This window comes from Lynx canadensis, chromosome C2 (assembly GCF_007474595.2).
Source record: "Lynx canadensis isolate LIC74 chromosome C2, mLynCan4.pri.v2, whole genome shotgun sequence".
In the NCBI taxonomy this organism is placed as follows: Eukaryota; Metazoa; Chordata; class Mammalia; order Carnivora; family Felidae; genus Lynx; species Lynx canadensis.
This window is the reverse complement of record NC_044311.2, coordinates 6,079,877-6,103,428: the sequence shown is the minus strand read 5'-3', so window position 1 is coordinate 6,103,428 and position 23,552 is coordinate 6,079,877. Positions and strand designations below refer to the sequence as shown.

General features: G+C 59.1%; 3 protein-coding genes across 4 annotated transcripts in view; 1 reads left to right on the top strand and 2 right to left on the bottom strand.

Annotated features, from left to right (window-relative positions):
• Positions 1 to 611: 611 nt before the first annotated feature.
• On the bottom strand, positions 612 to 4,125 carry MYD88 (MYD88 innate immune signal transduction adaptor). The gene is made up of 5 exons (XM_030328406.2): positions 3,740 to 4,125; positions 2,777 to 2,911; positions 2,246 to 2,426; positions 1,974 to 2,065; positions 612 to 1,697 (listed from the first exon to the last, which is right to left on the bottom strand). Exons 1-5 carry the CDS (start codon positions 4,065 to 4,067, stop codon positions 1,543 to 1,545), a joined length of 891 nt encoding a protein of 296 aa, XP_030184266.1. The 5' UTR covers positions 4,068 to 4,125; the 3' UTR covers positions 612 to 1,542.
• A 1,551-nt stretch (positions 4,126 to 5,676) lies between these two features.
• On the top strand, positions 5,677 to 15,385 carry ACAA1 (acetyl-CoA acyltransferase 1). The gene is made up of 12 exons (XM_030328405.1): positions 5,677 to 5,935; positions 6,122 to 6,215; positions 7,191 to 7,248; positions 9,094 to 9,173; positions 9,476 to 9,518; positions 11,576 to 11,674; positions 12,515 to 12,595; positions 13,744 to 13,934; positions 14,079 to 14,258; positions 14,534 to 14,589; positions 14,697 to 14,842; positions 15,098 to 15,385. The coding sequence occupies exons 1-12, from the start codon at positions 5,759 to 5,761 to the stop codon at positions 15,171 to 15,173; spliced, it is 1,281 nt and encodes a 426-aa protein (XP_030184265.1). The 5' UTR covers positions 5,677 to 5,758; the 3' UTR covers positions 15,174 to 15,385.
• DLEC1 (DLEC1 cilia and flagella associated protein) overlaps positions 15,369 to 23,552 on the bottom strand; it is a 90,430-nt gene continuing 82,246 nt past the window's right edge. For both annotated transcript variants that reach the window (XM_030328403.1, XM_030328404.1), the window contains exons 26-37: positions 22,896 to 23,014; positions 22,287 to 22,357; positions 19,741 to 19,946; positions 19,548 to 19,664; positions 19,332 to 19,457; positions 19,154 to 19,248; positions 18,913 to 18,997; positions 18,542 to 18,754; positions 17,057 to 17,218; positions 16,140 to 16,293; positions 15,840 to 15,963; positions 15,369 to 15,754 (exon numbers count right to left, since the gene is read on the bottom strand). In XM_030328403.1, coding sequence (XP_030184263.1) covers positions 15,631 to 15,754; positions 15,840 to 15,963; positions 16,140 to 16,293; positions 17,057 to 17,218; positions 18,542 to 18,754; positions 18,913 to 18,997; positions 19,154 to 19,248; positions 19,332 to 19,457; positions 19,548 to 19,664; positions 19,741 to 19,946; positions 22,287 to 22,357; positions 22,896 to 23,014 — 1,596 coding nt within the window. In that variant the 3' untranslated portion in view covers positions 15,369 to 15,630. The remainder of the gene's footprint in view (positions 15,755 to 15,839; positions 15,964 to 16,139; positions 16,294 to 17,056; positions 17,219 to 18,541; positions 18,755 to 18,912; positions 18,998 to 19,153; positions 19,249 to 19,331; positions 19,458 to 19,547; positions 19,665 to 19,740; positions 19,947 to 22,286; positions 22,358 to 22,895; positions 23,015 to 23,552) is intronic.

Genomic DNA, 23,552 nt, shown 5'->3' with positions numbered 1-23,552 from the left:
GCCACCCAGGCGCCCCCAAAAATTTTTTTTTTAATATATTTTCCAAACTTTCTTGAGTGAACAGTAAAAAAGTGACATTCTGTTTAAAAATAGATCAGAAACAGGGCATCTGGCCAGCTCAGTTGGTAGAGCATGCAACTCTTGATCACGGTCAGGGTTGTAAGTTCAAGCCCCACATTGGGTAGAGAGATTACTTAAAAATAAAATCTTTAAAAAAATAATAATAAAAGTAAAAATAGATCAAAACCTTCAGGATTAACACAAATATGCCTAAGGACCATTATTGATAACTGAGTTCTCCAGAGATCTGTGGGCTGGAGTGGAAGTTCTCCAGACCCTCTTGGAGCCTAGAAGAGCCAGGCCAGGACCTAAAAGTGTGGCACAATCCAGGGAGAACCACGCTTGGTGAAGGCGAGCAGTGCCCCTGGTGTCTGGAACTGAGGCCACAGCCCCAGTGAGGCCTGGGACGTGTGAGCAGGGGCCCAGCCTTCGAGAAGCCCCTGCCAAACAAACCCACTGGAACCTACCCAGTGGGCCCATTTCTCTTGCCCAGGAGAGCTTTATCCCCAGTAAACTGCTTCCAATCTCCCAGACACAAGTGAAACCTGCTATTTTTCCAAAAGTAGAGAACTCTTTATTATAAACCCAGGATACAGAAGGGAAATGACAAACACAGGCATATCTCAGCTCTCTCTGAAATTCTCACAATGCAGACAAAACAGGTACGAAAGATACTTTTTTGAAATTGTTTAAAAAATATTCCCCAACGTCCCCAAGTGGGGATAAGTGCATGGTCAACTAGGTGCTTCATCAAGATCATGCAGGGAGGGGCCTCCAGTCCCCCCACCAAGACCCTGAGGAAAGGTACCTTGCCCCAGCCTGGCTGGGTGTGGAGCAGAAAAGACACATTTTCTATTCGATTTAGGGTCCTGGGCTTTGCCCTGGGACAGAGACCTGAGACCAAGACATTTTCTCCCCTGAGGAGAGCTCGAAGGTAACTAGCATACAGATGCCGTAGGGAGGGAAGAACACCTATGTCTGCAGCTTACTTGCTATGCGAGTTCAAGCAGCTCGCTCTCTCTCTCTCTCTCTCTCATTCTGTGCTGCCCTGCAGGCACAGATGCTGGCATATTGGGTTCTTTCCAGAGTCTGGTTTCAATGAAGGGGGTAAAAAGAGAAAAGGAACACATGTGGGCCGCACCTTTGTCCGGGGCTGGGCTCCCTCGACAGTGATTCAAACACAGCTACTACCAGTTCTCCCTACCCTACTTAGTTCTCAGGTGGAGAGACCGAGGCCTAAGACGTGTGGACAGGTCAGAGCTGGCTCTGCTGGACCTCTTCTCAGTCCCAGGTGGCCCTGGATTCCACTGTCCTGTCTCAATAACCCAGCACGTGGACACGTTACTGGTCCCGTGCAGGACGTACAGCATGTCTGTGGAGTTGGCATCTCCCGGAACTGAGAAGCAAGTGGGGCACAGGTCACCCCTACGGCAGGAGGAAGCAGGGGCAGAAGCACACACACCCAGGGGCCCGGGGCAATCTTCAGGGCAGGGACAGGGCCTTGGCAAGGCGGGTCCAGAACCAGGACTTGGTGCAGGGGTTGGTGTAGTCGCAGACAGTGATGAACCGCAGGATGCTGGGGAACTCTTTCTTCATTGCCTTGTACTTGATGGGGATCAGTCGCTTCTGATGGGCACCTGCAAGCCAAGAGGTTCAGAGCTGGCAGCAGGCCCTCCCTCCACAGCTAGTGGGATCCGTCCCCAGCCCAGGCGTTAACAACAGGCCTCCCCGCAATCAAGCACCCGTGGCACCCATTCACCCACACAGAGGGCACTCATGTGCACACACGCTCAAGTGGGCGGAAACCTACAGGAGCTCCTTGGTGCTGCATCCGTGGCCCTTGATGAGGGACTGATGGCATCCCGAGGCCCCGTCTACCCCCTCCTCTGTGGCAAAGGCAGTGCTGAGCTTACCGGGAGAGAGGCTGAGCGCAAACTTGGTCTGGAAGTCACATTCCTTGCTTTGCAGGTAATCATCAGAGACCACCACCACCATCCGGCGGCACCTAGGGGACAGCGGGCAGGCTGCAGGCACTGTGCCAACCTGGCTCATCAGGGGATGGCCTCAGGAGGAGTCCACTGTGGTCAGACTAGACAGGGTCCACCTGGGAGAATCTCAGCATCTGGATCCCTTGGGCAGGCCTTTGTGTACCCACCCACTTGACCCCACTGGCCTCTTAGCCAACCTCTTCTCAATGAGCTCGCTGGCGATGGACCAGACACAGGTGCCAGGGAGGACGTCGCGATCAGACACACACAACTTCAGCCGATAGTCTGTCTGTTCCAGCTGCCGGATCATCTCCTGAACAAACTGGATATCGCTGGGGCAGTAGCAGATGAAGGCATCAAAACGCTCTGGCATTTGCCCTGGGTGCAGAGCACAAGGGTGATGTTAGACCTCTGCAAAAGAGGAGCCCGCCAGGAACCCCCAGCCTAGGTGACTCGGTCCTGAACCCTACACCAATCCCAAAATGACACTAAGAGAAAGTGCTCTTCCCAGGGGAGGAAAGGTGAGTGTCTCTCCCCTCCACCTCCCACCCTGGGCCAAGCCCTGGGTTGACCATTGACCATAAGACAGATACATCATTTCATGAGAGTCTCACACCAACTCAGAGGTAAGATCATTATTCCCATTTCCTAGGTGAGGATGATCTTAACACAATGTCCTATGGTCCACCTGTCACGCCTGGCCCGGCGGAGCAGTACTGGATCCTTACCCAAGGGGTCATCAAGCGTGGTGATGCCTGCCAGCTCTGACGTCCGTGGGTCACTGCTATCTACAGCAGCCACCTGTAAGGGCTTCTCAGACTCCTCCTGCTGCTGTTTCAGAATATACTTCTGGCAATCCTCCTCTGTGGGGAAGAGACAGGGTGTGGCAGGCTCCCTGGGTTTGTCCCATGCCTCTATCCACAGTCAGGACCCATCCCTGGCCCTACTTCCTTAGCTATGTTGTGCTCCAGGGCTTTCCCAGCACACTGGTGCCATGGACAGTTCAACAGCTCTGAAAAGTTGAGCTCCCACCTGGCTCTGACCATCCCAAAGGGATGGTGTTCTGGTCGTCTGGGAAGTCATCGTGGCCAGGCTTGTGTCCTTCTGTCCCTTTGTCCTGGCCCTCCTTCCTAGGACTCCTGAACCCAAGGTCTGCTTCTTCTAGGATCCACGGCTGATGTGAGCAAGGGACGGGATATGCAAGAACGGCTCAGGAGACGCAGTGGTGGGTATATAAACGAGGCCCCAACCAGGCAAGATGCAGCCATCTATATTATGTGGCAGCTAGTGGCAGGAAGGGATGCATTTCCCTGGGACCTGAGGTTTCCGTGACTGTCAGCTTTCAGTCCCTCACCTGTCCTGTTGCTGTACTTGAAGTAGTCCTGACTCCCCCACAGAGGACCCCCATTCTGAGTCCTGGCCCTACAGGAAAACATTTGCCTAAGATGTTTCTCTCTGTTGTCTGCCTCTCCCACCCTTCACCTCCTTTCTCCAGTTCCTGTCATCCTAGTGTTGAAAGAGGGAACTGGTCCCACACGGTGGTACCCCCTCTGCAGGCTGCCTCCAGCCCCCCTCCCCTGCCCCCCCAGGCAGAAAAAGGGGGCCTCTCCAGGGGAGAATGGATGCTGAGGCTGGTGAAGGTCAGCTCCCTAGTCCCCCCAGGTATGAGGCCGGGAAGCGCGTGTCCTCACCGATGCTGGGCCCCAGTTCCACCAGCACGTCATCGCGGCCCAGCTTGGTGAGCAGCTCCAGCAGACGGCCCACCGAGGCTCCCGGGCGTCCCTGCCAGTCGTCCAGGAGCTTGCCCATGGGGTCGGCATGCGCCTCCAGCTGCCGGATCTCCAAGTACTCGAAGCCCATCTCCTCAGCCAGCGCCGTCCAGTCGGCCGCCACCTGCGTCCGCACGTTCAGGAACAGCGACAGGCGGCGCCGCACTCGCACGTTGAGGGCAGCTAGAGGCAGGGAGGACGCCGAGGGGATGGGGGACGCGGACCCCGCGCTGGAGCCTCCGGCGGCCATGGCGGGCTACCCCGGAGCCTCAGCGCTGTCGAGTCGCGCAGCCGGTCCGCTCTTCCTCCTTCCTTTACCGCCACCCCCGCCCCCGGCCCCGCCCCGCGGGTTTCTGTTTCCGAGAAGCGCCGCCCTGCCCTTCAATCTGGAGCCCTAGCACTTGTGTGGAGGTGGGGGTGCCCCATCTCTGCTCGCGGGGTCTCGGGCGACAGGGGACATGGGAACCGGGGGACCTGCCTTTTGAGGTGTGGAGGCCCACAGACCTGTCCTCCGGGGTCTAGGGCGGTGGCGCCCGGGGGCGGTAGGGGGGACACGACCTTCCTTTGGGGGTTGTAGGAAATAGGGGCCTTGCCCTTTGGGATCTGATAGAATCACATCCTTTCCTTTGGGGATCTGCGGGGTTCATATGTTACTGCCCTCGAGGATGGCGGGGAGGGGGCAGAGGAGGAGCCCTTCCCCCCAACCCTGTCCCTGGATCTCCCGGGAATGCACAATCCAGGCCTTGGGATTGTGGGGGAACCTCCAGCTGTACACCCAGAGGTGAGGTGGGAAAGGGTATGCTACCTTCTGGAGCCTGAGGCATGCCACGGTCCTGCCTTTGAAAGGTGGGAAACCGTCCGGGGTTGAGGATAACACCCTGGCCTTTGGTGTCTGGGACAAACGCAGGGCTATTCTCTGGGGTCTAGAGAAACACATTTACCAACGGGAGTCAAGGGGGCACCAGCCTTGCTCTCTAGGGTTATGGGGGGAGGGAAGTTGGAAAACACAGTCCTGACCTAAGGAACTTTGGTCTTTAATTCAATAGGTATTTATTGATCGCCTGCTAAGTGTCAAGCATGTTGCAGGCATCCCGGATACAGGGTGCCTCCCTGCCTTGGTGCAGACCTCAGCCTAGTGCAGGAGGTGGGCATTAATTAAATACACCCTAATTACTGCAAAATTGGTAAGATAGGTACTCTCTCTAGATTAAGAGCTTGTCACATCTCGGCCACTTTACACAATCTGTTCTCCTGCCGCACCAGACTCCCCAGTTCCCTCAGTGTTCTCGAAAGACTTCCCAGGAGAGCCCAAGCACATCGGGGTAGGGCTCTGGGGCGTCTCGGAACTAAGTCCCCCAGCTTCGGTACTGGGACTCAGGAGACAGTCGAGAAGACAAGGAAGGGGAAAGAATTGAGTCCCCGCCTCCTCCTTCCCAAACCGGAAGCCGTAGGCGGGGCCTTTGGTGGTCCAGTCCTCGGTTTGGTGGCAGGCAGTGGGCAGAGTTTTAGGGGAAGCGAGCCCCGGCAGTGGCAGAGTTTGTTTCAAGGTACCGAACGGGCTCTGGGAGTCTCTCCTCGGGTCTGGCAGTAGGCGGTGCTGCGAGTAGAAAGGTTTCCGGCCCTCAATTCTGGGCGGGGCTTCGGAAGTGTCCACCTCCTGGTTGGCCGCCTTAGGCCACCGCAGGCGGGGCTTTGAGTAGAAAGACTCTCGGCGTAAACCGAGAGCTCCGCTTTAGCGGCTCTGGTTGGAAGCGGGGGCGGGACCTCAGGCACACAGCCCTCTGGTTGGCTGAGACAAGCGATAGGCGGGGCCTTGGGGGCGGGGCTGTGGGCCGTGTTAAGGGGTCGGGGTAGAGTGCGGCTCTGCGCTTGCGCCGCGGGCGGGCTGTTAGCTTCTGCGCTGTACCCGCAGGTTGGAGGTCTACCCTACAGAGTTGCGCGATGCGTAGGTTGCAGGTAGTGCTCGGGCACCTGACGGGCAGGCCCGGTTCGGGTTGGGAGCCGGCGCCGCAGGCCGCGCCGTGCTGGAGCGGCGCTCAGCCGGTGTCGGCCGACGACGTGGTGGTAGTGCACGGGCGGCGCACCGCCATTGGCCGAGGGGGCCGCGGCGGCTTCAAGGTGAGGCCCCTGGGCCGGGCGCCGGGTGGGAGACCGCGGGCCAGAGCGGTCTGGGGTCTGGCGCGGGGGTGGCTCTGCACCCGAGCTGTGACCGCTGTGTGTCTCGGGTGGGATGGGGGAGCGGGGGTCCCGGGAACCCCGTGCATCGCCGGCGGGAGACCACGGTGGCCGCGCTTCCCGCTGCAGGACACCACCCCCGACGAGCTTCTCTCTGCCGTCATGACCGCGGTTCTCCGAGACGTCAAGCTGAGCCCTGCCCAGCTGGGGGACATCTGCGTGGGTGAGCACACTGCCCAGGCCCTGGGCTCGGTCCTCCTCGCGCTCCCATCCGGCCAAAGCCCTTCTCAAACACCTCCTCACCCTCCAGGCACTGTCCAGGTGCTTTCACTGAGAGAAATGACCAGGGGCTCCTTGCATTCGAATTTAATTGTTCCTTTAGGGCTACCGCCTCCAGGCACGTTCCGCCCCACCCCTACCCCAAGCAAGTTCTGCCTGTGGAGTTTGTTGGAAAGCAGCGATCTCAATGACATTCTAACACCCAAGCACTTGTCACAGGGATTTGCGGACACCGGACACCATAGGAGACCAAAGGCTAGGGTTCACTACCCATCCTGTCTGTGCCACCACAGAACACAGGGACCATCAAATACCATGTAGTTCAGCACCTCACAGATGGAGAAACTAAGTCCTGGGAAATTTTCAGCAGAGATTGCACCCGAATCCAGGGTCCCTTGACTTTCCCACCCTTTCCCTCCACCCCTACTCCTCTAGCCTGGAAACAACAGAACACGGCCAGGCTCCCATCAAGTAGGTGCCACCCCTAGGTGGGGAATCACTGTTCCACCTCTGAAATGCCTGCAGGGCTTGGCTGAGGACACTCAGGGAGGTGGGCATTTTCAGAAATTCATTTTCCTAACTGACAAGACCAGTTCGTTTGCCCACAAGTTTTGCCTTGCAATCTTCGCCTTGCAATCTTCTTTCCATGTTTCCTTTAAAGGCAGGCAACCAGCCCGCTGTGCATTGATTTGGAAAAGCAGGGTGCGTGGGCAAGGGACCTTGCGACTCTCGGAGATTGGGTTTAATTGTATGGTCAGAGCAAGCTGCTATATGACTGGCTCCTTGAAATTCTAGGGCCTCAAGGGAACTGCTGAGGGCTTGTGTTGCTGAAGAAAGATCTGGAATGTCCCCTTCCTAGTAGTCACAACTGTACCTTCCTGTCTAAAACACTATCTGAATAAAGGTTTGTTGTCCACAGGAAATGTGCTTCAGCCGGGGGCCGGAGCAATCATGGCCCGAATTGCCCAGTTTCTGAGGTAAACTTTTCTAGTTCTAGCTGTGGGTTGTTTTGACTCTTGAGTAGGCTCAGGCCCCAGGGGACTCAGCCTATGAGTGGAAGAGGGTCAGGTTGGACACCAGGCCTGGATGCAATCTGAGTCCTTGGCACCCTGTTCTTGTGGACACTACCTTTCCCCTACTTTGGCTTTTTTTTTTTTTTTAAAGTGATGTCTACACTCAACGTGGGGCTCAAACTTACTACCCCAAGACCAAGAGTTGCATGTTCTACCTACTGAGCCAGCTAGGTGCCCCTCCCTTACTTTGAGTGAAGGGTACATGACTGGCTCTGAGCCAGGACAAACAGGGCCTTGGGGAATAGAGAAAAAGTTATCTGTGCCGTGATGATCTAGACAAAGTTAGCTTGTTGTTCTGCCTTTTTTAAGTGTGGGTTCTGTCCTGTTTTGCCAGGTAGCTAACCAGGAAGGTTACCCTTCAGCACACTGAAAAGTGACTTTGAGCTTCTTAAAGCTAGTTGAGCAGGCTGGGACCTCCCAGGGCACACAGCACATCAGAGACTTGGGGACATGGCAGAACCCTGGGGCATGGGGTCTTCCAGGAGGGGCCCTGGTTAAACTTGCCCTTCACCACTCGCTGTCCTGAGACGGGAGAGGAGTGCTTAAATTATTTTAATGTGTGGATTTAAGAACCACTTAATTTGGGGGCACCTGGTGGCTGAGTTAGTTAAGTGTCCAACTCTTGATTTCAGCTCAGGTCATGATCTCAGTTCATGCCCCGAATTGGGCTCCGTGCTGAGAGTCTGGAGCCTACTTGGGATTCTTTCTCTCACTCTCTCTCTCTCTGCCCCTCCCCCGCTCGCCCCCCCCCCCATCTCAAAATAAAAAAAAAAAGAAAAAAGAAAAGAACCACTTAACTTTGCACACCCAGCTACCTGGAGAAGAAATAACCCTCCCTCACATGGTGCCTTGTATGGAGTAGGTATTTAGTGAACACTCGGTGGCTGGGGGGAAGAGGTGGTGACTAGGTAGTAAGGAGTCAGGAGACCTGGGAAGGCCTAAACAGGCTGCAGGGGCTTGGAGGCTACCTCTCTGAGTCAGCAGAGCCTGGCCTGGCTCAGGGGTTACCAACACTGGCTGCACACCAGCATCACCGAGCACTTTCACCCATGAGGTTCAGGGTTCATGGGTCTAAAGAGGGCCTGAGGATTTCCACAGGGCTTTGTACCCTTGGCGAGGGCAGGATACTTCAGGAGGGGCAGCCCCACCAGCTTCTAGGACTGGGACCAGTGTAGGAGCCTAGGGGAACACACCCCAATAGGGCAGATTACAACACTTGGTACCCGTCAAGCGTTCTTTGTCCAGCTGGGAACAGGCCTTCCAGAGAGAATCGGAACATAAAGCGTTAGCCATATGGGTACTAGTAAGGCTGATGGTTTCTGACTTCATACTTGAGACTTTTTTTTTTTTTTTTTTTTTGCTTTGGTTCTTTGTCCCAGCAATAGATCCCCTTCTCTGTTGTTTTGGAGGAAACAGATGTATAATTTTCCTTTTTTAATTTTCAAAGGGAAAGAAAGAAGGCTCCCAGTGGCCCAGCCAGCTTTCCTTGACCTTGGGCTGTTTTTGACCTAGGTTGAGGAGAATCACGGGGAAAGGGCATGTACTATGGAGCTCTGGAGAGCAAGTGCCTTCAGAGATGGGGTCTGCTCAGTATGGATCTGGCCTGCAGTGGGGATAGGGCTGCTGGTTTGTTCCCCTGGTTTTTGCACCCCTTGATGGGGCAGTGCTATTGACCAGGAGCACAGACCTGCTTTCCATGAGAGCCTGGCAGAGGAGAGGGTGCTGATTGTGGTCTCACTTCTGTTTCAGTGACATCCCAGAGACTGTGCCTTTGTCCACTGTCAATAGACAGTGTTCGTCTGGGCTCCAGGCAGTGGCCAACATAGCTGGTAAGTTGTGACAGGGTGGGTGCCCACTGCTATAGCCTGGCCTTGGTCCTGGCTCCATGGGTTTGGGTCAGCAAGGTCACTGTCTGCTGGGCAAGCAATAAGGATTTCTGAGAGGGCTCTCTGTGACCACACAGTGAAGGATAACCCTTTGCCACTGCACCCAGCCTTTTCTGGATGCTTGAGTCTTCCAAATCTGAGGCTGGGGCTGAGTCCCACTTAGAGACCAGGTGGGGAAGAGGTTCCTCTGTTCCCAGAACAGATGGACTCTGATAAAGGATGTTTATGAAATGCTTTTGTTGCAGGTGGCATCAGAAATGGGTCTTATGACATTGGCATGGCTTGTGGGTAAGAATTTCTTTCTGCCAGAGCTTACTGACCAATTTCTAACAGTAAAACTAATTTGCATCTCTTGAGTCCTCAGAGGCTAGGATTACAGGATTCCCCCTACCCCTTTAAGGCAGCTGGCTGAGAGTAGGTTCCCACAAATTCAGCTTAGAAGTAGCCCCAAGCTCTGGGTGCTTCGGGAATCATGCATACCTCTTAGCACTAGTGGGGAAAGGGCATTAATTGGCTTCTAAGAGCTTGCTTTCTTGGAAATCTGTCAGGCTGGAAAATGCAAGTGTTTTGAAAAAACCTAGAACTTGGGTTTCCTTCTCTGGCCCCTTTCTCATTTATGATGCTGTTGAGAGAAGCATTGCAGTTTGGGTTTCCTAAAGCCAGGGACAATTGCCTGTTGTATAACTAGTCTGTTCATTTCTTTAGGCTGTCAGTCCCCTGGTCTCCCTCTTTGGTACCAAGGTGGAAACTTGCAGCTGCCTCCTGGGCTCTGAGGGCATGGTCAGGCCTGTGGCGGTTCGGTCACAGTCAGCTGTGGCTGTCTTCTTCAGCCGTGGCACATGGAGCCGCTGGAGGTGCAATAGGCAGTGCCTCCTGGAGGGGAAGGGCCCTCGGGCCCAGGGCGGGACGAGTGTCTTGTGTTGGGAGGGCAGGCTCTGGGACGCGAGCAGCCCCAGGGTTTTGACACACTCTCTGCCTTTCGTTTCCTCTTTGTAGCATTTTTTTTATTTTTATTTTTTAATGTTTGTGTATTTTTGAGAGAGAGAGAGAGACAGAGCATGAGCGGGGGAGGGGCAGAGAGAGAGGGAGACACAGAATCGGAAGCAGGCTCCAGGCTCTGAGCTGTCGGCACAGAGCCCGACGCGGGGCTTGAACTCACGGACTGTGAGATCATGACCTGAGCCAGAGTCGGATGCTCAACTGACTGAGCCACCCAGGCACCCCCTTTGTAGCATTTCTTGATTGGAGCGCTGTCGGGCCTCCTTGAGGCTGTACTGCGTGGTGCTGGGTTGCTCTGTCCTGTCCACTTGTAAATAAAGCCAGAGGCCACACTGTGGGGCCTTTGGCCAGGCAAGGGCCACTGCCACTCTGCCCTTTGATTTCTCTCATGTTCCTCTATCTTACTGGAGGACGGAAAGGTGTGGGTAACTTGGCAGGAGCCCTCATGAGTTTTTTAGAGGGTGTCTGAGTTCCCAGGTGGGTTAAAGACTGTGTTTCCAGACTATTGAGGGTCTGGGTCAAGACTGTCCCCCACAGGCTGATCATGAACAGTAGCTCCTGGCATCCTGGTTGGGTGTGGGCTCTGGGGCCAGACACCTACATTTCTAAGTCTGGATCTCTGCTGAGTGACTACGGACAGGTTACTCACCTCTCTGGGCCTCATCTCTAAAATGGGGATAACTACCGCAGTCCTGTTGAAGTTGATAAAATCAAGTAGAGTAATAACAGCAGCTAACACTCTGGGACGTATGTCATGGGACTGATGCTGTCAAAGTGCTCTAATATCTGAAAAGATTTTAAAGTAGCACAGGGCACATGGAAAGCATCCAGTTATGTGCCGTCCCTTGAGGCCCTGTGTTCCTGCGTCTCATCGATGGGCTTTTTGACCTCTCTGAGATCTGGCCTTCCTGTGAGCAATTACCACCTCCTGGTCTATGCAGGTCAGATGCTCTTTGGTCTCTGGCTTTTTAAATATTTGTCTCTTCTGCCCTCTGAGCCTTTGGTGCCTGAGGGCAGGGCCTGGACTTCTGGCCCTGGGCTCTCACCCTACTGTGGCTAGCACGAGGCCGTTCTCCTAGGAACTGCTGATTCGGCTGGCTTCAGGAGAGTTGAGTTAGGGAAGCATAGCGCTGCCTGGCAGCGTGGACCGTGCACTGTCCTGGGGTGGGAATGACTCAGCAGCGCTGCACCCCCAGCTCTGCCTTGCTGGCCAGTGCCCCGCCCAGGGTTCCCACACAGCCCGCTGGATTTCCCAGGGCTCCCTGGCTATTTCCCATCACTCGCCAGATGCACAGCTAACCCTGGGCGAGTCCTGAGAGTGACCACCTCCTCCGCTCCCTCCTCAGGGTAGAGTCCATGTCCCTGGCTGACAGAGGGAACCCCGGAAATATCACTTCACGCTTGGCGGAGAAGGAGAAGGCCAGAGATTGCCTGATTCCCATGGGGTGAGTGGGTCCCCGCGGCTCCCTTCCCGACCTGGAGCGGGGGCACAGGCGCTTGGACCATCTTGTGGCCTCCTGCCTCTGGGCCTGTTCTGCTCCGCTGGGACATGGGGATGGGACTTGCCCCCGACTTCCCTTTCCTGGGGCCTCCAGGTCCTCCGTGCTTCTGGGTCTCCAGTCACGGCCCAGCCTGTCCTTCCCACCCTGAGGGGCCAGTCGCACGAGGGACGATGGCAGCTGTATGCCAAAGCCTTGGAGGCTTAGACACTCGTAGTGGGAAGCTTTGAGTTGGGGCACGCTGTGAGGGAGCCTGGGCCCTGTCAGATGGAGTGTTACAAGCGCCTTGCTTTGGCGTGGCACCTTAGCTCCACCGCTAATGCCACCGAGCCTCTGGGCCGTCCCCTGGGTCCGTAAGCAGGGAGTCCTGGCTCCCCTGGATTTGAGGCTCGGGGAGGGCAGTGCCCTGGCTTCCTCCACGTCCGGTGACCCTATTTCACGGGGAGGCCTGGAAAGCCAGAAGCCCAGGTTGGAAGGCCTAGCTGTGGCTCTGGGCTCCCAGGATGAGGGCGGGCTCTGACCACTGTGAGCAGAAAGCCTGGGCGTGGCCTTCCCGGAGGACCCGGGAGCCTTCATCTTCCCAGATTGGAGCGGCTTTCCTCGAGGCATAGCAGATGTGCCCCCACACTCCACCCTGAGTGTTGTTCGGTGTCCGTGGCGGGACGGGCCCTCCTGCTCTCCGCTGCCTACCGCTGCAGGGGCCCAGGCCTGCAACCACAGCCCTGCAGCCCAGCCTGGGCCCCCAGCTGCTGGGTACGACTGCATGGTGTGTTGGTTCCATTTTAGGATAACTTCAGAGAATGTAGCCGAGCGGTTTGGCATTTCACGGGAGAAGCAGGATACCTTTGCCCTGGCTTCCCAGCAAAAGTGAGTGCTCTTTGGGATGGGGCGTTTACGGGGCTGCAGAGCGAAGTTTTGAGGCCGGATTAAGTGGCCTCAGGTGGAGCTGTCCTTAGGCTACAGCTGGGCAGTGAGTGGTTTCCAAGCCCAGCGCCTGCCAGGAAAGAGAGGCGGGCAGGGACCGGGGCCACTGTGCGTTGGTAGCACTTCCACGTCCTATTACTGTCTGCTCAGCCTGAGTCTCGTCTCCCTGGCTGGGCTTCAGTTGCCCCATCTAATCATCAGGAGTGTAACAAGGGCCGGGACTCTTCTCTGTCTGTGGCTTGGCGATTAGACACGGCAGCCCTGGGCTACCCTGGATAGCCTGGATTGTGGGGCCTGTACTGCTGGAGCCCCTGGCATGCCAGCTTCTGGACTACTGGAGCTCGGGTAGCATCAGAAGAACACCCCAGGGGCTCAGGCCTCAGGGCAGGGGCAGGCTGAGGTTGGCAAGCCCCAGATGCCCAGAGAGAATGGCAAGAGAAGGGAGTGGGCTTCCCTGAGGCAGTGGTTCCTAGCCACTTGGGGTCAGGTAACCATTTGAAAACTTGGTGGGAAGTGTGGAATGTTCCCCAGGGGAGACCCCCAGGCACTGACATTTTGCATATGATTGCAAGGATGACCCTAAAACACCTTGTACTTTTGTACTGTTCAAATCCTAAGATTCGCTAAGTAGCTAGTAGTATGTGTCATTTTCAGTAGGTGGAAACTGGGGAGCAGATGAAATTGAGCTCCCAAGACGGGCAGACAAGGTGGCAGCGCCTGGCACAGATACTCCTGGGGCTCTGTCCCTAGTTTGGTAGAGGCAAACGGCAGGCTCAGTCCCACTTGGGTGCCGGGCTCAAAGGGGAGCCACCACATCTAAACCTCCCCTTCCCCATCAAGACTGGGATTGGCCGGGATCTGAAGGTATGAGGCTGGCAGCGAAGAAGGCCTCCCGCTCCCAGGCTGGGGTGGAGGAGCCCAAGGCAATCCCTTAGAGCTCCCCGCAACCGGAGGCCAGCACGGCCTCGCATTTAGCAGCCTGAGCTTGTGTGCCTGCCGATGGGCAGGGGCGGTGGAGGCAATGGGAGGGACCGCCTGGAGGGAAGGGAACCCCAAGGGAGCCTGAGCCTGGCTGTCCATGGTGCTGGCAGGGCCGCCAGAGCCCAGAGCAAGGGCTGTTTCCGAGCTGAGATCGTGCCTGTGACCACCACGGTCCATGATGACAAGGGGACCGAGAGGAGCATCACCGTGGCCCAGGATGAGGGTATCCGCCCCAACACCACCATGGAGGGCCTGGCCAAACTGAAGCCTGCCTTCAAGAAGGGTGGCTCTTCCACGGCTGGTGAGATCGGGCTGGGGGTGGGGACAGGAGGGGCAGCGGCCTTGCAGGGTGTTCTCTGGGTGCCTGGAGCCTCCAGGCAAGGTGTGCAGGTGGAACTCTTCCTCCCTGCCCTGAGGCATCCTAACGCCTGTGATTTGCCTCTAGGAAACTCTAGTCAGGTGAGTGATGGGGCAGCTGCCCTCCTGCTGGCCCGGAGATCCAAGGCAGAAGAGTTGGGCCTTCCCATCCTTGGGGTCCTGAGGTCCTATGCAGTGGTTGGGGTCCCACCTGACATCATGGGCATTGGACCTGCCTGTGCCATTCCTGTAGCTTTGCAAAAAGCAGGTAAGGCGCTTCCTTCACACTCTGGGTCTGGATCTGACCCCTGCCTCTCTTGCTGTTGTTGGGGGTGGGTAGGTCACGTGATTGGTGCAGAGGGAAGGTGGGGCAGGCCAGCATCCCTACCCAAGCCCCTTCCCGACCTCACAGCCGGGACCCACCTGCCCATGTGGGGCAGACACACCAAGCTGCCTTTAGGTCTTGGATAGGATGGGGGCCTGGGGAGACGAGTCCTCCCAGGGGGACACTGGGTCAGTTCAGGTCTTTGCCCTTGCCCGCAGGGCTGACGGTGAATGACGTGGACATCTTTGAGATCAATGAGGCCTTTGCAAGCCAGGTGAGCTTTCCCACGGCTGTCCCGGCCCTGGCTAGTGGAGCTGGGGCGAGTGGGCGCACGGTGGGGGGAGGGGAGGGAACTACAGCCGATGCTCTGCCTCCCTCCAGGCTGTCTACTGTGTGGAGAAGCTAGGACTCCCCCCCGAGAAGGTGAACCCTCTGGGGGGTGCGGTGGCCTTGGGTCACCCACTGGGCTGCACTGGAGCTCGACAGGTCATCACGCTCCTCAACGAACTAAAGCGTCGTGGGAAGAGGTGAGGCTGACCCCCATGGGGGTGTCACGTGGATGCGCAGGGTGGGGTAGCTGAGGGGGAAGCGTACAGGCCCCCACACGCTGAGGCTAGAGGGCCGTGACCCCGGTCTGCCCTGAGGGCCAGGGGGAAGGGCGCCGGGAACTGCACCCTGTGCGCGGGCCTAGGTGGGCAGTCCGGGAACCCGGGAGGGCTTGGTGATGAGGCCTCTGCCCTGGTGCCTTCACCCAGCAAACACAATCCATCTTGCATCCACAGGGCATACGGGGTGGTGTCCATGTGCATCGGGACCGGGATGGGAGCCGCTGCTGTCTTTGAATACCCTGGAAACTGAGTGAGGCCCCGGGCCAGAGGCACCGTTTAGTTCTGCTCTGGGGGTGGCCGCAGCACTGGGCAGAGCAAGACACGGGGACCAACGTGAGCGCTGGTGACGCAGTGTAGGTGTGGCCGAGGTCGAGGGCTGCTCTCTGCCAGGTTACCCAGGCCACCGTGTAAGTCCTGGGGAGTGAGCTATGCATCAGACAGTAAATATGTGTTCTCATCTTAGTGGTTGTGGTTTTTCCCAAGGGCCGGTTCTGGCCGTTGGTGGTGTTGCCTCTTGCCTAGCTGAGTACTCATTCTTCCTGCCTTTTGCGTTAGTGCTGAGGGCACGCGAGGCCTGCCCTGCAAGGGAGTCCCTTCCATCCCAGGAGCTGCTTGGAGGTCCATCAGCGTGCACGTCTGCCCAGCAAATCTGTTCCCCAGCTCTGGGTCATGTTTTATTTCCGAAGCTGGGGGCTGAGGGCAGAGCCTCAGAGCTGGTGGGGTGACATGTATCTCTCGTCATAAGAGCCTTGGCCCCGGAGCCGCAGGGTGCAAGCCGCCTCACCAAGCACACCTTCCACCGCCAGTGTGGACTCGTACAGCTCACTGCTCCTATGGGGAGTGGGGGTGCTGAGGTTGGGAAGGGAGCCCCGGCCAGGGGCTCTAGCCTGTGGGCAGGGCTGGGAGAGGCTGGTACCTGGCAGTGAAGAAAACTTGGAGGGTGATGGTATTTGGGGGTGCATTGACCTGTCGCGCTTCCAGCAGCCCACTGCTTGGAGATACCCTGAAGGCCCCAGGGTCGTTGTCTGGCTCCTGCCGGCCTGCCCCAAGGGAAGCATAGGCAGCTCCATGTGCCGCCCCGGGAAGGCCCCCATCAGTGCCACAGGGCAGGGCAACCCTGGGGTCACTTGGGATTTGGGAATCGGCATAGTTTCCGATGCAGGAACTCCCAGGTGGTGCCAGCCTGCAGGGGAAACCGTGGGCATGTACAACCTACCCATCAGCACGGCCCAGTAGCTCCGACAGCCACTCAGGTTCATGAGGTAGACCTCCCGGACCCGTGCCTGGTTCACAAAGCAGGTCCCGAAGTCCACCCAGCTGGTGGAGAGCTGCAGCTCGGGCACGACCACGGTGGCCTTCAGGGGCACCACCTAGGGGGACAGAGCAGAGCCTGTAACGTGGGGGCCCTCATCCACTCCTGCCGGGCTCGGAGCCAGGGGTACAGGTGCGGAAGCTTCTGAGGAGCTCCCAGGCAGCACCGCAGCTGTGCAGGGGGCTGGCCTGGCATCGAACACCCAGGCCGGCGGGCGTGTGTGCAGGTCAAGGGCCCGGAAGGTGCCATCTGCTCTCCCCACCACCCCGCTCCCCCCTGCCCCCATCAAGCTCTGTGTGTCCTGCTCCCCGGTCAGGCCGCCCTCCCCGTCTTCCTCCATCCCCTGGGGGCCCCGAGGCCCAGCCCTTTGCCCCTCCTGGGCTCTGGGCCATCTCCCCTCTTCCTGGCCAGTCCCCCCACGTCACCCTCAGGCGAGGCGCTGCCGCGCTCACCTTCCCCGCCCCTGGGCTCCCGCTGGAGGGCCCGCCTGGCTAGACTGATTCTTCCTCCTGGCCTTTCTCGAACCCGCCCCTCAGGCTATCCCTTCTCGGTCCTCACCTGTCTTGCAGCCGGGAGCCCCGTGTCCCACCCCACGGCACGGCCCCTGGTTCTGAGCTGAGATGGGGAAGGAAGGAAGACCTGTATTTCTCGGGGTGTGTCCTCGGGGAAAGGCGTCCTCCAGGGCACACCGGGCCCTCAGGGCAAGGGCCGGGGCCGCTCCCGTTTCTGAGGGCCACGTGGGGGTCCCACCTCCGCCGACCCACCAGGACAGTCTGGCCCGCTGCCCCCCTCGGCGCACCCGGGGCAGGCCCGGGACTCACCTGAGCGGGCTGGTCGGCGTACTCCAGGAGCAGGTTCTGAGCGAACACCATCTCCTTCTCTCCGCTGGCACGCCGCCGAACGTCCACCCCGGGCAGCATCTGGTCCGCCGGGAGCTTCTGATAGGAGAGCAGCTCCAGGGACAGCGAGAAGGACACGTTCACCTGAGCAGACGTGAGCAAAGCCGTCGCCTCGCGCTGCCGAAGGCGGGCGGCAGCTTCCCCACCTGGCGATCGGTCCTCCTTCCTCCCACGGCCCCCGCGGCCCGGTAGGCCCCAGCTCAGCCCTTGACCACATGCGGCCTGCAGGCCGGCCCGGACGGGGCCGGCAGGGTGCCTCCCTCCACCCGGCGCCCCTGTCTGGAGTGTTTGGCCCACGGACGCTGCACCCTGCCCCGCACCCGTTAGTACGAGGAGCTGAGGCCCCCGAGGGGACACGGCCAGCAAACCTCCCTTTACCCCTTGGCGTGAGCGGGCCTGTGGGCGGGCCTGTTGGCCCAGCACTGCCCGTGTCCTTATCCTGAGGACACAGAGGAGCCTCTGACGGCTTGTAAGCAGGGGATGTCGGAATCAGGAGGTGGGCTGAGGGGAACGTGAGTCAAGGCCAAGGTGAATCTTAGCCCAAGGCGGGTGGATGCGTGGTTCCCCCGGTTCTTTGGGACTAGCTCCATACAGTCAACTGAGGCACTTGTTAAAAAAGTAGCTTCCTGGGCCTCAGCCTGGACCTTCTGGTCTCTGGAGGTGGGGCCTGTGAACTTCTATCTCCAGCAAGCTTTCTAAAGGCCACGGCTCTATTGCCAGACTTGGAAATCATTGTCCTAGAGCAAGACCTGGGTGTGGGACGACCTGGAGACTGAGGCTGGGGGTCAGAGAGGGGTTGGGAAGGAGGACGCCAGGCTCTGCTTGGGCACAGGGTGGAGGGCGGTGCTGTCTGCTGAGGTCAAATGTTTATTTTGAGAGGGAGGGAGGGAGAATCCCGGCCGGAGCCTGGCTGTCTGCGCCGATCCCTCCCCGGGGCTCCAGCTCATGAACCTTGAGACGAGGACCTGAGCCCAAACCGAGAGTTGGATGCTTAACCAACTGAGCCACCCAGGCGCCCTTCCCTGAGGCGTCTTAAAGGGACCTTTAACCACTTGGTGACAGCCGGCTCTGGTAGAACCGGACTCGGGCTGTGTTTGGGGGGCTGCCCCTCAGTTTTCCTCTGGAGAAGGAAGCAAATGCTGAGTGAGGGTGCCCTTCTTCTGTAGATCTGCTCCCCTGCTCCCCTCCGTGATGAGGTCCTTGGGGTAGTCTGTCACCTAGCACAGCGTATGGCCCGCCCTCAACACACCCACGCCCAAGCGCACACCGGAGGAGAACGTGGCTGCTCCCTCCAGCTCTGGAAGTGGATGACGCGAGAGCGTGCCGTGTCTGGATGCCAATGTCTGCGCACACGTGTGTGAGGGCGTTGTGTACGCGTGCGTGCGTGAGGGGAAGGTGCCCACTGACCAGCATGTTCTCCTTTGGGCGGAGCACCAGCGGCTGGCCGGCTGTGGCCGGCTCCTCGACACACCCCTGCGCCCGGCCAGGAGCTCTGCGGCTGCGGCTGGCCCCATCTTGAGCAACAGAGAAGGGCCTGGAGACCAGGAGCCGGAAGGACTGTGGGATTTCTGTGGCGTTGGTCAGCTTCAGACGGTGGGTGGTCACCAGCTCGCTCAGCACCTGGGTGGCCACAGAGGTGGGGGACGCGAGGGAGGTCTCTCTCCCCTTCGGGAGCCCATGGCTCTGGGCTGGAGGCATTTCCAGGGGTGGGGGAGGCCTTCCAGGGATATCTGAGGTCCAGGTAGATTTGTGGGGGGCGGGGGGGACAGCACACTCACCCCAGAACAGGGCTGCTTGGGGATGAGGTCGCTGGCCTGGTGCCAGAACTCTGCGCCACCGCCGTAGTCCGGCTCCACGCTCAGCCTGCCGGCAGCGGGCATGGCTGGGCCCCAGGGGCCTCCGGGCTGTCCCCTCGCGGCTCCCCCGGCCCCGGCCAGCCTCTGCCTGGGCTCACCTGCTGGCTTCTCCCTCCCACTCCCCATCTCCTTGCTCCCCGGAAGGGAGGCCCAGCCAACTCACTGTGCGGGCCTCACAGAGCTGCACAGGTCCAGTCTCAGGGCTCCCACGGCGAAGTCCTGCAGGCGCCGCCGCCTCCCGGGAAGCTCTCTTGCCACCTACCGAGCCCCAGACCCGTCACGGGCAGCGTGCCCCCCGCGACGGGCAGCGGCCGCGGCCCCACCCGGCCAGGAGGGCTCACCTCATCGTCCAGGCTCATGAAGCCCAGGGCATAGCCGACACACTCCACTTTGTGCCGGGTACCGGGGCCCAGCAGCACGGGCGTGAAGGACACAGAGATGCTGCTGCTGCCGCCGGCCGGGACCACCTGCAAGGACCGCGGCCTCAGTGCCCCAGCCCTCCTACCGGCCCGGCCCGAGGGGCCTCTGCGGGGCCGCGCCCGCCCCACCCGCCTCACCATCTGCTTGGGGCTGACGCGGTACAGGTGGCCGCAGGGCACCCCGTCGTGCTCCCGCAGGACGACTGAGACGATCTTCCGCGAGGCCCTGTTGCTGACCCTGGAGCAGCCCTCGGCCTGTCGTCAGAGAGTCACTGGGGCTCGCGCGGGCTCAAGGCCCACCCCGCCCCTCCACCTCCGCCCCTGCTCTCACAGACTGGGCAGCTTCACGGCTGGAGTCTGACTCATCCGAGGAGCTTGGGGACCAGAAGGAGCTGCTGCTTGCAGGGGTCTCTGGGCACAAGAGGTCGTTTCCAGCCTGGTCCCGCAGCGGGAAGGGTGGCCCATAAAACACCAGCAGCTCCACCAGCCGGTCCTCCCTGTCTTCCGGAGTGTAGGTCTCCCAGTCCAGGCGGATATCTGGGACGGGGGGTGAGGGCTGAGGTAGGGGCGGACGCATCTTCCCTGGACCCCCTCCCCGCAACCCCTGATGCTACCTCTTCTGCACTTAGGGGCCGGGGGGGGGGGGGGGGGGGGAGGAGGGCGGGCTTGCCTCCTTCCTAGTGCCACTTCACAAGAAAAGTCCACAGGCTATCCAGCTGGCTCTGCCAGCCCGACCCCCTTGCGGGAGCCCGACCCCCTTGCGGGAGCAGGCCTTCACATCCAAATGCGCCACTCCAGGCATTTGGGGCTCTCTCACAGCTTCCCCAGGCCCTCCAGCCCCTCTCCCCACCTTCTCCCTTCCGTCCATCGCCTCCTGCCACACTCACTTCCATCCTCAGCCAGGCTAGTCTGGGTGCCACCATCTTGCCAGGATTCTCACCCCCTTTACCCCCATCCTTCTGCCCACCTGGCAAAGCCTAACCCTGGAGAACTGAACTGACCCTCTGGTCCCCACTATCACGCCCTCCCTGCTCCCTGACACCTGCACTGCCTCCTGGGTACCAGGCTGCCAGCCCCCGCTCACCTCCCGGAGCCCCCAAGTCCACACAGCCCCGGCACCCCATCCCAACACGCCCGTGTACCGGCGGGCATCTGTGCTATCCTCCCTCCTCCCGCCGCCTCAGCCCACCCCCTCTCCGGGGCCAGCCCTGCCCAGTCTCCCCTCTCCCACCTGCTTCAACCGCACGTAGGCAAGGCCAGTTCTCCCCGTCTTGGACAAGCTTCCCTCTGCCAGACAACCTTCCCAGTACCACCTCTGCCTGCACAGCACACTTGCAGGACCCCATCCACCGTCGCCCACTGTCCTCTGCCCTCAGCCACTCCCAGCTCACGTCTGACTCGGCCCGCCCTGCAGGAGACCTGGTGAGCACACCCAGGTGCCCGAGCTTGTGTTTCTTCAAGTTATTACCTTGGCATCTGCCTCTCACACCCACCAAATCCCTCTCACCAGGGCCACCCAGTGACCTCCATTCTCTGAAGTTCAGTAAAGACAGAAACGTGCGCATGATGATGAGCCCCGAGGCCGGGAAGGGAACCACCAAAAGGAAGGAAGGTAAAAGAGAAATTCCAAACTAACCCAAAGGAAAACACAGCAAAGTCACAGAGAGCACAAGAAAGAAAAAGTAAAACGAATCACAAAATAAGAGAGAAATAATATAGATTGATTTTCCCTATTAAAAGATAACGCCAGGTTGGGCTTTTAAAAAGCTCAGCTCTCTGTTGTTTACAAAGAAACATCTCAAAGCGATAAAGGGTGAAAACAGGGAAGGACACAGAGGACGTTTAGTTCTCAATGCATCTGACGACACAGCGGCGAAGAAGTGAAACTGCTGGAAACACCAGGAGGTTTTCCTTTTTTTTTTTTTTTTTTTTTTTTTTTTAAGATTTTAGTCTTAAGTAATCTCTCCACCCAACGTGGGGCTCGAGCTTCCAACCCTGTGATCAAGAGTCGGAGATGCCAGGAGACCTTAATAAAATAAAGCCGATTAAAGCGCAAATTCAGTGTCCCTCCCCTAACTGCCCGGACCTAGTGGACACACGGAGCAGGGTCACAGGCTGCCAGCGCCCCCGCCTGCTGCACATTCCTTACAATTGCCAAGGAGCTTAACGACAGACCTGCCCTGGCCCTGCCCCTCGAGACACTGGCTCAGCCTGTGGGGTGGCCTAGCCTCACGACGCCTTAATCCCTCCACCTCAGCTCCTCCTGTGGCCCAGACGCTCCCCGTTCTCACACGTTTCCTCAGGCCCAGCTGGCTCGTCCTCCCTCCTCGTAGCCTGGACGCCCCTCCACGGGGGAGCCTGCCCCGCACCCTATGCCATTCTCCAGCAGTCCCCTCGATGCCCTCAACCTGGGGGCAGCCCACAGTCCCGTCTGCACCCCCATCGGCACGGGAGCCTCTCGGCGGACTCTGCCGTCTGTTCCCTCTGGATCCCCAGCAACTTGTACAGCACCCGGCTGTGGCTCAGTACTGCTGGCTAAAGGGATGGGAAAAGGTGTCCCCTGCCAGTGTCTGTCCTTTTGCAAAGTGAACCTGATGAGGACAGCATCTAAGGCCCCACGCACTGAGGGAGCCACGGCTGGGCAAGGGCAAGCCCTGCGCTCAAGCATGGAAGCAGCTGTCTCTGACATCCTCCGGGCTGGCTGGTCGCTCCCCTGCTGGGCCCTCCGGGGTCTTCCTCAGTCACCACAGGCCACCCGGATTCCTGGGCCTGGTCACGGGCCATCAGCTTCCCTCGGCCCCATCATCCCTCCCAGCCTTGCCCACCGCATGGCACAGCCAGTAGATAGAGCCCCAGTTTATCTCGTGAGCCTCTTACCACAGGGGCTGGAGTTATTCAAGCGAAGGACCCGGGTGACTGTGTCTCCTCCGGAGACCTGGGTGCCGAACCTGGAGGCAGGAGACGGGGTTCAGCGCAGCCATAACCAGCATGCACCTTGCAGGCGGGGCTGCTTCGGAGAGGAGGCTGGAACTGGGGCTCAGGCCGGGAGGAGGCCCGCAGTGGTTTATCCCGAAGTCACGAAGACCCAGGGCTGGAGTCCTTCCCCGTGCGGTGCCTGGTGAGCTGGGACCTGGGCTGTTGGATGCCCTGGTAGCACCCGCTCCACACCCCCACCCCCCATCTACCGACAGCGCAGGTCCCAACTCGTGGGGTGGGGCCCCAGGCCTGGCACTGACCTCAGGCCACACGGACTACTTGCTACTTCTATCCTCCAAAGCCCTCTGCGATGTGCAGACAGCAGCCATGTCCCCGGAGGGGACATGCCTCTCTCCTCCAGGGCAGCCCTGTCCTGGGGCTTTCTTGCTGGGTGGCACCAAGTGGCCTTGGGCCAGCTGGAGGGCCACGAGTCAGCACGGGGAGCCACGTTTGGAGGCCAGGGGGTTTCAAGGGTTAGAGGATGAGGCCGGGGGCGGGGGGGAGGGTCACCTGATGACAGGCTCCTTCTGCAACTGGTCTGTGGTATAGTAAGTGGTCCTCAGGGAGCTGATGGGGCAGCCCACGACCGCCATATGCACCGGGATGACTGTTGGTGGCAGGTCGCCCACCTGCAAACACACACCAATCCTTTGTCTCTTGTCCCTTGCTGCCATGGCATCCCCTGGCTCCGCATTCCCTCTGTTCACGGCCTTCCCTCCCCAAATAAGACAATGTACGTAGCTCACCCCTCCGTACTAAACTAAGAAATGCTTGTTGGGTCATCCGTTCGCAATTATCCCTGTATCCTCCAGTCCAGAGGACCACACAAGAACCATGCACAGCAGGTACCCGTGGCACCCTGAACGAGTGAGTGGAGGGCCAGTGGGAGAGTGAGTGAATGCACCAACGGCTAGGTGACAATATGGCTTTGGGAGGCCGTTACGGCTTCTCCACACTCACTGCCCCTCCAGGCCTCATGTCCTGGCCCAAGCAGGCGGCCCATCAGATTCCTCTGCCCTCCTCAGTGGGGGCTCAGCCTCGTGGGACCCCACAGGAAAAGGTATGGAAGGTTTTGCTCACGAGGACCTCTCCTGCCCGAATCCCTGTGGTTGCCGTGGAGGTGAATGCCTATCCCAAGCTCAGTGGGCACGGTCTTACAACGTGGAG